The following is a 15,998-nucleotide window of genomic DNA, read 5'->3' on the forward strand; positions in this document are numbered from 1 at the left end:
TAGAAAAATTATGTAGATGGTGAGTGTTGAATGAGAAATTTTGGACCAATCACAAGTCACCACGTCGTTTGCTAAATTAACGATGAATTTCTAAATCATTGACTTTGGGTCCAATTAGAAGTTGACACATGCCCCGAATTGAATTGAAGACGAGTTTCGATGACATCACGCGGATGAATTAGATGAGATTAAATTGGTCCAATTTGATATTACTATTTGGGCTTAAAATCCAAACTACAAAAAAAGTTGAATTGGACCCAAATTCCAGATCAGGCCCAAAACCAACTAATTGGGCTCAAGGGTCAGGCCCATGAACCAACCAAGCCCATAAAGCCCACCTGAGAACTCTATAAATAGAGACATTCTCTTCATTTGTAAGGGTAGCATTTTCTATACTCAGAAGACTCAGAGAGAATTCATTGACAAGCAGAGGACTCTCAAGACTCCTGAAGCTGCACTCCTATAAGGCAGAAGACCTTTGAAGACACAAATACTCTTCCAAGACTTCCACTCCAAACTTTCAAGACTCCTGAAGCTGCACTCCTATAAGGCAAAAGACCTTTGAAGACACAAATACTCTTCCAAGACTTCTACTTCAAGCTTCCAAGACTCTTGAAGCTGCATTCCTATAAGGCAGAAGACCTTTGAAGACACAAATACTCTTCCAAGACGTCTACTTCAAGCTTCCAAGACTCCTGAAGCTGCACTTCTGTAAGGCAGAAGACCTTTAAAGACACAAATACTCTTCCAAGACTTCTACTTCAAGCTTCCAAGACTCCTAAAGTTGCACTCTTATAAGACAGAAGACCTTTGAAGATACAAATACTCTTCCAAGACTTCTACTCCAAGCTTCCAAGACTTCTACTTCAAGAATGTTTGGTGCTTTCCTTCTCGAAGTCAAGCATATTCACCCAACTGAGAGAGAATCAGAGGATCAAATATTAGAGATCGAACCACATCGCATCAAATCAACTCCAACACCAACATCAACTCAAGTTTAACTACACGAAACACGTTTCTCCGGAAACCTCGTGTGAACAAATTGACACGCCCAATGGGACATCTCTACCTCTCATCTCTCTCGTCATCCGAGTCAAGAATTCTACAGATGGCACCAAAGAAAGTTGCATCCAAAGCTACTATCGTAAGCAACACTTACATAAGCTCTGTCATCACGAAGGAAATCTGGGGTCAGCTGATGAAATTTCCTAAAGGCGGGATCGTCATCAGAGAAAATCCTTTATTTGAAAACTATGCTTCTATTACTGATCTATCAGAGAAAGAATCACATTTTGATGTAGTGTCTATCATGATGACTGAGTAACGACTAAGTCGACCATGGCAAAGATGAAGGTAAAAATAAATCTCCTAATGAAGGCTGTAGAGGAGCGAGATCATGAAATCGCTGCTTTACTCGAGATACTACTGAATCAAGTCAATCCCCAGCTACAAAAGCCAATGACAAAGGAAAGACTGTCTTGTAGGAAAGTCAGCCACCACAATCTACCTCTGTTGCCTCCCTGTCAGTTCAACAACTCCAAGATATGATCACAAACTCCATAAGAGCTCAGTACGGAGGACCGTTGCAAACTTCTTTTTATGTACTCCAAGCTATACACCAAAAGAATCGACAACCTCATAATGTCAACTGGGTATTAACCTCCAAAGTTCCAGCAGTTCGATGGAAAGGGAAATCCAAAACAACATATTGCACACTTCATTGAAACCTGTGAAAATGCAGGAACCAGAGGAGACCAGCTAGTCAAGTAGTTCGTCTGTACCTTGAAAGAAAATGCTTTCAATTAGTATACTGATTTGGAGCCAGAAGTGATTGACAGTTGGGAACAACTAGAAAGGGAGTTCCTGAACCGCTTCTACAGTACAAGGCGTATTGTTAGCATGATGGAGCTGACAAACACCAAACAGTGGAAGGGAGAGACAATCATCGATTATATCAACCGATGGAGAGCTTTAAGTCTGGATTGCAAAGATAGATTTACTGAATTATCTGTAGTGGAGATGTGCACTCAAGGCATGCACTAGGAGCTTCTCTACATCCTACAAGGGATAAAACCTCGTACGTTTGAGGAGCTGGCAACACGCACTCATGATATGAAGCTGAGCATTGCCGATAGGGGAACTAAAGATTTCCTAGTCTCTAAAGGGAGAAAATACAAAAATGATGCCAAGGGCACTGAAAAGATCGTAGGTAGTGCCACAAAAGAATCTATGGTCGTTCATGTGACCCCGCTGAAATTTTCCTCCAAAGAAAAACAAACAAAATTTGAAAGAAGATACAATGAGGGCGAGAAGCGTCATCCAACTTTTAAAGAACGACAAGAGAAGGTTTATCCATTCCTTGACTCTGATGTGGCAGATATGTTGGAGCAACTACTAGAGAAACAACTTATTCAGCTACCGAAATTCAAGCGACCAGAACAAGAAGGAAAAATAGATGATCTTAACTACTGCAAGTATCATCGGGTCATTAGTCACCCAGTTGAAAGGTGCTTTATGCTGAAGGAATAAATTATGAAGTTGACTCGTGAAAAGAAGATTGAGCTAGATTTGGATGAAGTAGCTCAGACAAACACGCTACAGTAGCGGTGACTTCAAATGTTCTAATACTGTCTGTGTCCCATGCGCAAAGCCAAAGTCTGATCTAGTTTGGAGAATTCGAGCCTATAGTTGTTCGGTTCCAACAAGAGATTCAAACAACAAATTCCGAAAAGAAAGATGAGCTTGTTGAAGATGACAACGAAGGGTGGATAGTAATGACTCATCGAAAGAGAAGAAAACCAAACTTCACCCAAAAAGAGTCGTGTTCCTATCGAAGCTATAAAAGAAGAAACAAGACTCATAAAAAGAAAGGCAAAAAGATGACACAAAAGCCTAAGCTTGCTAAGAAAGAAGACAAAGACTTCCCTCAATTCCGACGGCCGGCAACTTCTGCAGAATTTCTCCCAAGAAGCTTTCTCAATAATCATCTAGAGAAAGTATCAGAAGTTATTGCATGTCACACTGTCGGCATAGTGGAAGTCGACAACAATCATGTGACTGCTGAAGAAGTCAAAGACTCAGAAGAAATGAAGCAAAGAACTTCTGTCTTCGATCATATTAAGCCTTCAAGTGCTCGATCTTCATTCTTTCAAAGATTGAGTATGGCCACGGTAGGAAAAGAAGACCAATGTCCAACGACTACTTATGCTCGAACTTCAACCTTCAAAAGGCTAAGTATATCCACATCAAAGAAAGATCAATCTCTAGTATCTGTTTTTTTATCGTCTCAAGACAATAAGCGATCAACGTAAAGGAAGGATGAAAATCTTGAAGCCAACGTTATTCCATGAAGAAAACAACGACGAAAAGATTCACAGTCGTGTTCCTTCATGCATGAAGAGGAAATTTTCTGTTGACATAAGTACAAAAGGTTCCTTGATAGTGAAGCCAAAACTCATCATATTGACGAATCCTACAAATGAAGAGGATAATCAAAACCATGATGAAATAAAAGCTTCTGAAGTTTAAATGAAGAAGCTCATCATTGCAAGTGCCTAAATTGCATGATGCTCCTAGCCTGCATGAGCTTAAAATGTGAACAACGCCAAAAAAAAAAATTGTATGAACTACGTTACTACTTGATCCCTTTCATTATAAAGGGTACGTAGGCAATTTAAAGAAATTTAAGTTCAGTCGCGCATAAAAAGAAAAAAAAAATCTCTTCGAACTACATTATGACTTAATCCCTATCATTAAGAAGGGTATGTAGGCAGCTTGAAAGAAACTTCAAGTTCAGTCCAGTTAAAAAAAAAACTTGAACTACGTCATGATTCGATCCCTTTCTTTAAAGGTACGAAGGAAACTTAAAGAATTTAAGTTTAGTCCATCAGAAGAGGTACCACAACCACCTAAGTATAATACTACAAGATTGATGTTGATCATCCTCGTCAAAGAATGACACTTCAGATTGAAGATGTTCATCCCTATTGGGGGCAACATAATGGGTTGAAGATGTTCATCGCTCGTAGAGAGCCAGCACAGAAAATAAAAGGCACCCACTTGGAATACGCTTCTCTTCCTCTTTAAAATCAAACTTAGATGCTCCTCCATCTTCAAGTTCAGAGGCTTCATTGATGCTCTTCAATCTTCAAGTTCAGAGGCTTCATCGATGCTCCTCCATCTTCAAGTTTAGAGGCTTTATCGATGCTTTATCAAACTCAAATGCGAAGAATTTGTCGATGCTTTGTCAAATAAGTGCGAAGGTCTCGTCGATGCTTCTCCATATTTAAGTTCAAAGGTTTCATCGATGCTTCATCTTCATGCTTCATCAAAATCAAATGCGAATTTTTTGATGCTTTATCAAACTCAAATGCGAAGAATTTGTCGATGCTTTGTCAAACTCAAGTGCGAAGGTCTTGTCAATGATTCTCCATATTTAAGTTCAAAGGCTTCATCGATGCTTCTCCATCTTTAAGTTCAAAGGCTTCGTTGATACCTCTTCATCTTTAAGTTCAAGATTGGATGCATGGCCCCACTTCCATCTTCAAGTTAAAGGTCGGTGTGCATGACTCCGCTCCATCTTCAAGTTCAAGGTTGGTGTGCATCGGCTCCATCTTCAATGACTCGGTCTACAAAATCATGATGTAGCTTCGCTTCATCTCTAAACTAATGACGCGACTTCACTTCATCTTCAAAGTCGTGGGTGGCTTCGTTTCATCTCCAAACTAATGACGCGGCTTCGCTTCATCTCCAAGTCATGGTGTGGCTTCGTTTCATCTCCAAACTGATGACGCGACTTCGCTCCATCTTCAAAGTCGTGGTGCGATTTCATTTCCTCTCCAAAATATTGGTACAACTTCATCTCTTCTCCAAAATTTGTGTAGCTTCGTTTCCTCTCCAAAAATGTGGGTGTGGTTCCACCTCATATGCGAGATCAAGTTTGGTTTGTCTATCTCTACCTCATATGCGAGGATGACTCCGGTCCGTCTGGCTCCGCCTTGTACCAAGATCGACTCTAGCCAACCTGAATCCGTTCAAAATCTTGATGGCACATTCTTCTCATCTTCAAGGTTTGATGGCATATCCACCTCATCTTCAAATACTCAATGGCATATTTCTCTTATCTTCAAATTTTGATCAAGGAGTAACATAACAAAGAAAACCTTTCGAGGATTCTCACTAGGGTGATCGAATGGGAGAGTTGTATGCCTTTGCGGGGCCCCTTCCCATGAATATTAGGATACACGAGCGGCACTATAAGGTAGACCTTCCGAGATCCTCCCTAGGGTGATCGAATGGGAGAGTTGTAAGTCTTTGCAGGGCCCTTCCCATAACGATCAGGATACACGAGTGGTGCTACAAGGTAGACCTTTCCAAGATCCTCCCTAGGGTGATCGAATGGGAGAGTTGTAAGTCTTTGCGAGCCCCTCCCATGACGATCAGGATACACGAGCGGTGTTACAAGGTAGACCTTTCCAAGATCCTCCCTAGGGGTGATCGAATGGGAGAGTTGTAAGCCTTTGCGGGGCCCCTCCCATGACGATCAGGATGTACGAACGGTGCTACAAAGTAGACCTTTTCGGGAACCACCTAGGATGATCGAATGAGAGAGTTGCAAGCCTTTGCGGGGCCCCTCCCATGACGATTAGGATACACGAGCGCACCAAAGACAGGTCGATGAGATTAAAAAAAAAAACTTATTTTGTTGTGCTCCTTTGGTTGCACCGTAACTCCTACAAAAAAAATAGTAGGGGGGCAAGTTAGTAAAAAAAATAATAATAATAATAATAATAGAGCAAAAAAAAAAAAAAGGGAAGCCCTAATTCCCTATCCTTCCTTCTTTCTCCCTTCTCCTCACTTACAGCTTCCTATTGCAATCCAAGTCTGATTGACAAAGGATGGAAAGAACGTAAGAACAAAGGAGATCACACTACAAGATGACGAAGAGCATGCGTCCTGCCAGTATTTATATAGCTAAGCAGTTGAAATCTGATAAAATCACGGGTTATTCAAACTGAATATTGTTTATTTTTGTTGTGGAACTCCAATTCTTGCTGAAATTAGTTAAGAGTTAACAAAAAAAGATCATGCTCGATTGAAGGCTGCCTTAATTAGGGGCAACGGTGGAGTTTTGAATCCCCAGATTCAACGGCGGGGAGTTTTGGGCTTAAGACTTGAGAGAATCTGGCATAAGCCAATAGTATGGAGAAGGAAATCTCACTAAGGCTTGTATCGCTAGCCACAAAGCAGACGACTGTCTAAGATAAAAAAGAAAAAAAATTATTAATAAAAAAATAATAATAATAATAAAAAGGGGAATCTCGCTCGAAATGCTCTCGTTAGTGTCGCTCTCTCCCACTTTCTCGCTCTCTCTAGTGTCGCTCTCTCTCACTTTCTCGCTCTCTCTAGTGTCGCTCTCTCCACTTTCTCGCTCTCTCTAGTGTCGCTCTCTCTCACTTTCTCGCTCTCTCTAGTGTCGCTCTCTCTCACTTTCTCGCTCTCTCCACTCTCGCTCTCTCCCACAATCTCGCATTTTCTCGCTGATCTCACTCTCTCCCACGATCTCGCTCTCTCTAGTGTCACTCTCTTCCATAATCTTGCTCTCTCCAGTGTCACTCTCTCCTAAAACTCTCGCTCTCTCCCACTTTCTCGCTCAAAATCTCGTTCTCTCCAACAAACTTCATGTGCTAATTGCAAGCACTGCAAACAGAAGATTATGAAAGGAGAGGAACTTGTGAACGTAGTCACCACCTTGGTGCCTTCAGAGACAACGTGTTTGGCCAATTCTCGAAGATATCGTTGATGAAGCTGTTCATGATACCCATGGCTTTGCTGGAAATACCGATGTCTGGATGAACTTGCTTCGGTACCTTGAAGATGTAGATCTTCTACGTTTCTACACTCTTCTTCGTCCTCTTCTTCTTCTTGTCTCCGGCAACAGAGTATCATTCCTTCTTCAGCTGTTAAACGAATTGAATTCGATTCTCAAATTAAGTTCTTAGTGAAGTTGGTAGGGTATCACCATGAAGTTGGTAAGGTATCGCTGGTAATGGCCTGGTATCGTTAGTAATGGCTTGGTATCGCTGGTAATGGCCTGATCTCACTGGTAATGGCCTGATCTCGCTAGTGATGGCTTGGTATCGCTGGTAATGGCCTGATCTCGCTAGTAATGGTTTGGTATCACTGGTAATGGCCTGATCTTGCTGATAATGGCTTGGTATCACTGGTAATAGCCTGATCTCGCTAGTAAAGCTGTCTTCCAATACGTTGGCTCTCCAAAATCTCTTCCATTTAAGTTCAAATTCATATTCCATTTAAATTGGAATTAAAATCAACTGTTATTCCAAATCTCAGTCTAAGTCTTCTAATCCAAATTTTTATTCTAAATTCAAGCCAGCCAAATTGGGTGAGATAAATGTCAAATCCGTCCCAAATTAAAATTTGGTCATATCCTAAATTTTATCAATATTCGAATGATTAACCTTGATATTGAGTTATGAATAAAATGTCGAGTCAAAATTTGGCTATATTCCAAGTTTTATCTCAAATTTAAATCAACCTTAGTTTCTATACTCATTTCCAAGTAAAATTAAGCATATCCCAAATTTTTATCTCAAACCAAAATTGATTAAGATTCAATTTCACCCCAAATTCTATTCCGAATTCGAATTAAATTAAATTTGCAATTAAAGTGGAACATAAATTCTACTTTAGTTCAAATTAAAGTTTACTTAGCAAAAGTGTGTCAAACGAACAAGATTTCAAATCAAAATTTTGAGCTAAATTCTCATATTTTGATCATGATGATGCATCAAATTGAAAGAGTCAAAAAGTTCATACTTTGATCTCAAATTACATTTTTTTTAGATTCATCCACCCATATACATGCATAAATCTCGAAAAGGGGGCATTTGTTGAATGAGAAATTTTGGACCAATCACAAGTCACCACGTCGTTTGCTAAATTAACGATGAATTTCTAAATCATTGACTTTGGGTCCAATTAGAAGTTGACACATGTTCTGAATTGAATTGAAGACAAGTTTCGATGACGTCACGCAGATGAATCAGATGAGATTAAATTGGTCCAATTTGATATTACTATTTGGGCTTAAAGTCCAAACTACAAAAAAAGTTGAATTGAACCCAAATTCCAGATCAGGCCCAAAACCAACTAATTGGGCCCAAGGGTCAGGCCCATGGACCAACCAAGCCCATGAAGCCCACCTAAGAACTCTATAAATAGAGGCGTTCTCTTCATTTGTAAAGGTAGCATTTTCTATACTCAGAAGACCCAGAGAGAATTCACTGACAAGCAGAGGACTCTCAAGACTCCTGAAGCTGCACTCCTATAAGGCAGAAGACCTTTGAAGACACAAATACTCTTCCAAGACTTCACTCATAAAGTTGCACTCCTATAAGGCAGAAGACCTTTGAAGACACAAATACTCTTCTAAGACTTCTACTCCAGGCTTCCAAGACTTCTACTTCAAGAACATTCGGTGCTTTCCTTCTCCAAGTCAAGCATATTCACCCAACTGAGAGAGAATCAGAGGATCAAATATTAGAGATCGAACCACATCGCATCAAATCAACTCCAACACCAACACCAACTCAAATTCAACTCCACGAAACACGTTTCTCCAGAAATCTCGTGTGAACAGTGAGATTTCATTGAGAAAGCCCAAAAGAATCAATAGTTATTTCAATCTCAGTCGTTGATCTAGGACGGAAAGAATTGAGAAAAATTATTTCAACGAATTTTCTAAAATTGTGTTAGTTGTGAAATATGAAAGTGATTAAGGTTATTTCTTATAATTTTTCAAAAAAAATTCCCTCTGATCCATCCATGCTTAAGTAAGGATCTTCATCTTTTTTAAATTCTATATTAAAAAGAATAAAAGAAAAAAGAAAAAAGGGAAAAAGTGATGGCCTTGATTTAGAGACTAAAATGTGTATTGCAATCGAAGAACAATAAAGGTGGGTTTAGCACGTAAACTTAGTTTTTTTGAGTTGATAATAATGGTATGTGTTTGAGATACAGAGTTGAGCTGAATTAATAATTGTCTAAGATACAGAGTTGAATTAAGTTGGTAATTGTCTGTGTTTAAAGTGTAGAGTTGAGTTGTATTGAGTTATGAATATTTGATCCAGTTTTTTTACTTTGTAACCTAAAAAACATGGATTTTTATGGGGTTTTTTTTGTTTTTTTCTTAATTTATGTTCCACCATTCAACTACACATACTTTCCCAAACTTAACCCTCATTTGAGATGTGAACTCAATAAATAAAGATATATTTTACAATTTTCTATGTGTAATTATTGCATTTAATGTAAACAAAATACTATTATATATAAACAACAACTCTATGACATATTTTAACAGTCATGTAATGTATGAGTTGAATATGCATAAAAATTAAGGTTGTCATCAAGGTTCTATTTACATATTCACAAAAAAATAAATAAACATGGCTGACTATGAGTCAATTTCTTTCATACAAAAAAAAATATTGTTCATTAAGATAGTCAAGTTAGTCAGTCCTACCAAATAAATATAAATAATAAATCTTCCTAGATTTTGGTGAAGTGTTAAAAACAATTGTTCTTTTGGATGTCTGTGAAAAATAAGTCTATAAGGATGACCTGATCATTCTCAACCAATCCATCAATAGCATATTACTATAAAAACGACTATTAAACATTATAAATATAATATTTTTTATTTATATTTAAAAACACTTTGGGCTACCCAAGTTTTTTTTTTTTTTTTAGTATATGATCAGTCAAATTGGTTGTCAGAGTGAGTTGTTAGAGATGAACGATGAAATTGATGGTTGGAGTTGGTTGTGCAAAGGTGATTATCGGAGTTGGTTGTCGAAGTATGTTGTCGGAGTGTGGCAGCAATAGAAGCCGATGGTGGCATACAAGTGAAGCCATTGAAGCCATTAGAGAGGGGTTGATTTTGGGCGAATTAGTAAAAAATAAGAAATCCAACTCTACCAACATTTAAAGTTAGTGGGCCTTGATGAGCCAAACACTTTCCAAGTGTTTTTAACCGCACTTAAAAAGCAAAATTGAAGACCAACTTGTAGAGTACATTTCAATGACCATATAATATTTATGTTGAAAAAAATATATAATAGTTTTAAATTAGTAAAATTCTCGATTTGATATCATATTTTAAAGTTCAATGTTGAAAGACAAAATGAAAACTTATTTTTAAAAACATGCAAAATAGGGTCAAATGTGAGTTTAACTCAATAATAATTTACATGGCTTTCGGTCTCTCATTGTGAAATGTTGTACTAACAAAATGGAAAATAGAAAATTCAAAAAAGTAAAAAGAAAAAAAAAAACATTTTCTTTGTACATTTAGGTTGTAGTTTGAGAAAGAATCTAAACCTATTTATTACACTTGAATCTTTGTCCCAGAAAATGAAAACAGAGTATATTACAAACATCATTAATTATTTGTTTATTTATTATTTATTTACAGAAAAAAAAATCCTCTCAGCTTTTTTTTTTTTTTTTTAATGAGAAAAAAGGTCATACCCTTCTTTACTTTTTGCTCCACATGAACAGTTGTTAAAATATTTTAAAAATAAATAAACAAATATATTTTAAAATTCTTAACAGTAAAAAGTAGTTAACAACTTTTTTCCCAGTAAGGTAAGCCCACTTTGTCTTATAAATATATGAAGGCAGAGCTTCCATTTGTTTCCATGGTGTATTCTCACTCTCACTCTCAATCCCAGTCCCCAATCATATTCCTTCATTCTTTTTCCTCATATTCTCGCCGGAAAATGGACCACTCTTGGCGAGTGCGTTTTGGGATTCCCCGGTTCCGTTCCCGGAGATCGGAAGATGAAACCCTTACCAAACCCACATGTTCCCGCGCCGGAACTTTCCACGCCGATGACTTCTCCGACGTCTTCGGCGGTCCACCACAGACCATCCTCTTCCGCCAATTCTCCGACAGGTTTGAAGGTAAAGACTCCACTTCCTTCTACGAAGAAGTATTCCGCTCCACCGAGTTAGTTTCTCGGCCGCAGAAGGGTGGCCGGAGTTTGCCTGCCTTCAGAATCCCCGTTAAGGAGGATAGATTCTACCGCGATGTTTTTGGATCGGAAGACGGCCGACGGTCGAGAGATAGGTCGGAACCGAGCTCCAAGGAATTCACCAGATCGAACTCGTCTTCCGACTACAGTCCTCTCCGGCCGGTCATCGCTGATGACGTGGCATTCCCTTCGTCGTCTTCAAATCACAGGTTGGTTGTGTACTGCAGAAAGTGAGGGGGCCAAACCCCTATTTTGGATTATTCAATTGGACATGTATGCCCTCTAAGGCTTAGGTCATTTTTCATCTGTTGTTTGATATTGTTTGGCTGTTTCATAAGGGTAATTAAGAGAAATGGTAATCATTCTAGGTTTTGATTCATAGCAGTAAGTTTATTTGAACTAACAACCTATTTTGTTTTATTGATGACTTTGCTTAAGCATGAAAGTTTGATTATAAATATGTATGTAAATTGATACTGTTTTGAAGCTTGATTTGACCAGCATATTGTCTAGCACTTAGTTTAAGCTGATTTTTATCATTCCCTTAATTTAGTTTGACTGAAAAAATTCAATATCTATCTCTTGACTTGAAATAGGCCAAGCAATGTCCCAACACAATGGAACTCATACAGAACCATGTTCAAGGAACAAGAAATGCCACAGTTTCAACCTGATCTCACCCCCCATATCGATAACCGGTATGTGGAAGATGAATATGAAGATAGTTACAGAAGCTCAGACCATGGATTTGGAGAGCCCATGTCGTCCCCGGAAACTGTTATGCTGGAACCAAATTCATTCCGAAGCATCCAGATCTGTGTGGATGATTTAGAATTAAACTCCCCATCATCGGCTGATTCTTCACTCTGTGAAGATCCAGTTTATTATGGTGGAATTTATTGTAATGTTTTACCAGAAGATGATGATGACGACGAAGATGCTATGAGCTCTTATGTCATTGAGATAACTTCCATCAACAGAGAAGAATATAGAGAAGAAGTTTCCATCGATGAAGCGATTGCTTGGGCTAAATCGAAGTATCAAAGTGCATCTGAGACAGATTTGAGTGTTAGACAGCAAGAAAGTGAGCAATCTGGGGAAGAAGAAGGTAAACTTCATTAACTGCCTATGTAGGATCTGTTTTATATGAATGTGTGTGCTCAATGGTGAAAAGTCTAACAGTATTCTCCTCTTCTCATTTTGCAGGAAGACCTGTTGCATTTGAATATTCAGATCAGCAGTCGAATGGAAATGGATTGTCGCAGACTGCAGAGGTAACGATTTTCTGCTATTCACAAGAAAAAATCAGAAATAGGAAAACATTTTGCTCATATTACTGCACCTACTGGTCCTTTTATGCCATTCATCTAAATATCGGTCGGAAAACATTCTGGATAATGCCTAGAACTTGGAAGAATCTATGCATCTAATCGATTGAAGTCCTCTTGCAATTGTGTAATAAAGCTAAATTGCTTTGCTTAACTGTGTGCTCTTGTTTCTGCCTCAGACACAACAGAGAGATGTAAAAGTTGAAGAAGAAAAGCCGCAGGTGGACAACGATGTAAGTATTTGACACAGGACTTCATGTTTTTAAGCTTGGCATCATTTCATTTTCACATTAGTTTTAAAGTATATGATGTTTTCCTGATTGATTGGCTCCTATTGGTCTGAATAGATGAAAAAGAACAGTCAAGCTAGTTAATTAACGCAAGATCATAAAAAGTGGTTGTATAGTCATTTCATCATTTACTCTTCACAAAGGATTATGTCACTTAAAAGGAACAAAGACTAGATGGGTTAATTTAATTTTCAGGACTTAATAACATGTTATTTAGGCCTATTGCTCATATTCTTTCTGGGTAAAGAACGAGTTTTTGATCTCTGTTTATTCTCCTAATCTCAAATAACAGAGAGAATTGGAAGGATTAGATGAAAAAATAAAGTTATGGTCAGCTGGCAAGGAAACCAACATCCGCCTGCTACTTTCTACACTTCATTATGTAAGTTCTTTCGTGCCAGATAACATCATGGACATGTCCCTCCTCTCCATGGTATAAACTTCGATCTAACGATTTGCAACCATTGGGATTATTACAGATATTGTGGTCAAGTAGTGGTTGGTCTCCAATATCCTTGACAAACCTGATAGGAGGCTCACAAGTGAAGAAGGCTTATCAAAAAGCAAGATTATGTCTCCACCCAGACAAGCTGCAGCAAAGAGGAGCGACGACGCTACAGAAATATGTTGCAGATAAGGCTTTTACTATCCTTCAGGTAACTCTTGGCTCATGCATTATAATTAATTACCATCTTATTCAATCAAGAACTTGAAATCAAACACCAGATCAACAATGTATCTGGCTTAAAAAGAAAAGATCATTAAGACTGAAGTGGTGAGAATAATGTTGAATAGAATATTTACTTGCAAGATTTTGATTTTATTTATTTCTGTGCTTTATATAGGAAGCGTGGTCTGTATATATATCCCAAGATGCCTTCCTCAATTAGAGCCTAATTTGGGATCTTTTGAGAAGTCATTTTGAGTGTGAAGCTCAAGAAAGTAGCAAGCAAGTCTGGAACATCCACAAGCTGATACCCATTTTTGCATTAAGAATTTGAAAGTAGACCTGATTAGATATTAAGAAAGTTGTGTATAAAACAGAAATCAGGTCAACTACAGCCTGTATGTAAGATATGTCTACTTATTGTAGTTCGTGTAGACTCATATTTCGTCGTGCAGCTACGTTCTAAATATAATCGCAGAACACTTGTGCTTTGCATATGTACAAACACATTTGGATAGATTTATATACATATTTATACACGTTCAGACCCAAGTTCTTTCCTTGATATCGGAAATTATTTCCAAGGCCTCTTCAGAGTTAACCCATTGAGTTCAATCACAATGCCTCTGTTAATGTCATCTCATAAACTACAAATTTTTCTTGAAAACGAACTTGAATTGAAGTTCATAAACAGAGAGACATACAGAAAATTTGGCCATTGAAAAGTGAGTTACATATTCTTCTAGTGCTTGATCTTGCTTGAGCTATGATTTTAAAATGAGATAATAAACGTGAAAGGTGATAATCATCAACTTCAAGAAAGTTGATCAGAACGAGGATCACTTGTCTTGTTTATATAGTGAATGTGCTGGAAAGAAAAGAGAAACAGCTTTCTGAAAAGTTGATAGAAATTGCATCAAAGCAATCAATTTTTAACATCTGTTTGGCAAGTTGAAGAAGTTCATGGCTTTATTTATATCCAAAAGTGTAAAGTATGGAGAATTAGGAGTATTAAATCCAGATCAGAGACATCCAGATCATGGTGAATAACTACCATGTAGCTTTTTTTAAGTCATGTAATTTACAGAGAAAAAATGATGGGGAAAGAGCAGTAAAAACCAGCCTCCCTTTCTAAGCTTCAAAGAAGAGAGAGATTCAACCATCCCCTTGTGTTAACAGCTGTCTAAACTCATCATCGGTGGTCTTGAGCATAAGTGGCAAAGGCACTTTTTTTCCACTCCGAACTGTCTCCACATACCTTGGCTTTATCCTCTTTTCCAAGCTAAAGGCAAAATACTGAGGAAAATCCTTGAGCTCCTCCAGTTTTCTATGCATCTCCACAGAGAAGTATTCAAACTTTGGCTTGAAGTTGTTTTCAATGCTGAAAGTGAGCAATGCTGGACACCTTAAAACCATCCCCACAGTTTCACTTCTTGACAATCCCAAACTCTCCAAATACTTGAGTTTGGGAATCAAGGTCTTTTCCACACTTGAAACCAACAAAACAGAATCACGGTAAGCCAAAGCTTCCAAATCCTTCAACCCAAGTCTCTGAAGGTAAAACAAAGCTGGCTTGAGCTGGTCTTTGGGACTTGAAGCAAGCAATCTTGGGCACTTGTTGATAGCCCTTCTAAAGTTCTGATCTGGGATTTTAAGGTCTTCAGAAAGGAAGTTGAAAACTGGGATTAGGTCAGTTTTAACATCTGAGGTGAGGATTTTGGGACACATTCCAAAGATTTTGGCAAAGTCCTTTTGGTGAATGCCTTTAGATTGGAGAAAGGAGATGACAGAATGAATGGATTCAAGAGTAACAGAATGAAGAGAAGGATTCTGAGAAAGAGCTTTGCCAGCATCAACACCCATGATTTCAAGGCAGAGGATTTTCTCTTTAATTTGAGAAGAGAGAGTGGAATGAAGTGGTGTATAGAGAGGATGCTTATGGAAAAGGGTTTTGGGTTTGGCTGATAAGAAAGTGTTTGGTTGATGGGAACTTGAGGAAGAAGAAGAAAGTTTATGAGAAGAAAAGCAGAAAGAAGAATGAAAAGCAGTTGCAGTTGAAGAAGGCATGGTGAAGGGAGAGAGAGAGAGATGAACTGTTTGTCAAGAAGAAACATAGATCCACTGCAATTTTATTTTTTATGCGAAATTTGGTGGAAGATGATTGGCTAAGATTGGATTTCGAAGATTGTTTTGTTTGGGTAAGAAATCGGCTTAAAAGCCTCTAACTTTCTTGGTGGATTTATCACTTTTTATTTCTCTTCTTTTTATCCATCCATATTCTGATCTCAATATTTTATTTCATGTTTTCCTTTTTTTTATTATTATTATTTATCTTGTTTTATTTCTAATACTTCCCACGTTACCTCACCCCACTTTCAAAATATTCTGTTTTAGAATTAAATCCTATAATAAAATTTACGCCTACCTTTCAAGTATTTTGGTGAATTTAGTCTCTAAAATTTGGATGGAAGATAAAAGTAAAAATAATTTGACCAAAATTGTCACTTTTTAAGTGTATAAAGACTAACATGAATGTTATTGTCAGGAAAAGATTTAATGTCGTTCTTTTAAACCCTAGCCTAAACAAATATTATTTGTAATTTTTCCATTCCTACAACTTACACTAAAAATATAGGTAGTATAAGAGGTAAGT

General features: G+C 37.8%; 2 protein-coding genes across 2 annotated transcripts; one reads left to right on the forward strand and one right to left on the reverse strand.

Annotated features, from left to right (window-relative positions):
- Window positions 1-10,650: 10,650 nt before the first annotated feature.
- LOC120083484 (uncharacterized) lies at window positions 10,651-13,897 on the forward strand. The gene is made up of 7 exons (XM_039039256.2): window positions 10,651-11,269; window positions 11,657-12,168; window positions 12,267-12,334; window positions 12,568-12,621; window positions 12,971-13,060; window positions 13,158-13,334; window positions 13,524-13,897. The coding sequence occupies exons 1-7, from the start codon at window positions 10,698-10,700 to the stop codon at window positions 13,566-13,568; spliced, it is 1,518 nt and encodes a 505-aa protein (XP_038895184.2). The 5' UTR covers window positions 10,651-10,697; the 3' UTR covers window positions 13,569-13,897.
- Window positions 13,898-14,287: 390 nt separating this feature from the next.
- LOC120083485 (Mitochondrial transcription termination factor family protein) lies at window positions 14,288-15,680 on the reverse strand. Its single transcript, XM_039039257.2, has one exon. It carries the CDS (start codon window positions 15,410-15,412, stop codon window positions 14,501-14,503), a length of 912 nt encoding a protein of 303 aa, XP_038895185.1. The 5' UTR covers window positions 15,413-15,680; the 3' UTR covers window positions 14,288-14,500.
- Between the last annotated feature and the right edge of the window lie 318 nt (window positions 15,681-15,998).

The sequence above is a fragment of the Benincasa hispida genome, chromosome 8 (assembly GCF_027475165.1).
Source record: "Benincasa hispida cultivar pf3 chromosome 8, pf3_genome.v1.1, whole genome shotgun sequence".
NCBI lineage: Eukaryota > Viridiplantae > Streptophyta > Magnoliopsida > Cucurbitales > Cucurbitaceae > Benincasa > Benincasa hispida.

What these genes read in the sequence shown, in the direction of transcription:
- LOC120083484 (XM_039039256.2), top strand. Translation starts at nt 10,698, where the DNA reads ATGAAGGCAGAGCTTCCATTTGTTTCCATGGTGTATTCTCACTCTCAC. An exon ending in GCAATCTGGGGAAGAAGAAG is followed by an intron (nt 12,169 to 12,266) that starts GTAAACTTCATT and finishes CTCATTTTGCAG; the next exon opens with GAAGACCTGTTGCATTTGAA. An exon ending in GATTGTCGCAGACTGCAGAG is followed by an intron (nt 12,335 to 12,567) that starts GTAACGATTTTC and finishes TTTCTGCCTCAG; the next exon opens with ACACAACAGAGAGATGTAAA.
- LOC120083485 (XM_039039257.2), bottom strand. Translation starts at nt 15,412, where the DNA reads ATGCCTTCTTCAACTGCAACTGCTTTTCATTCTTCTTTCTGCTTTTCT.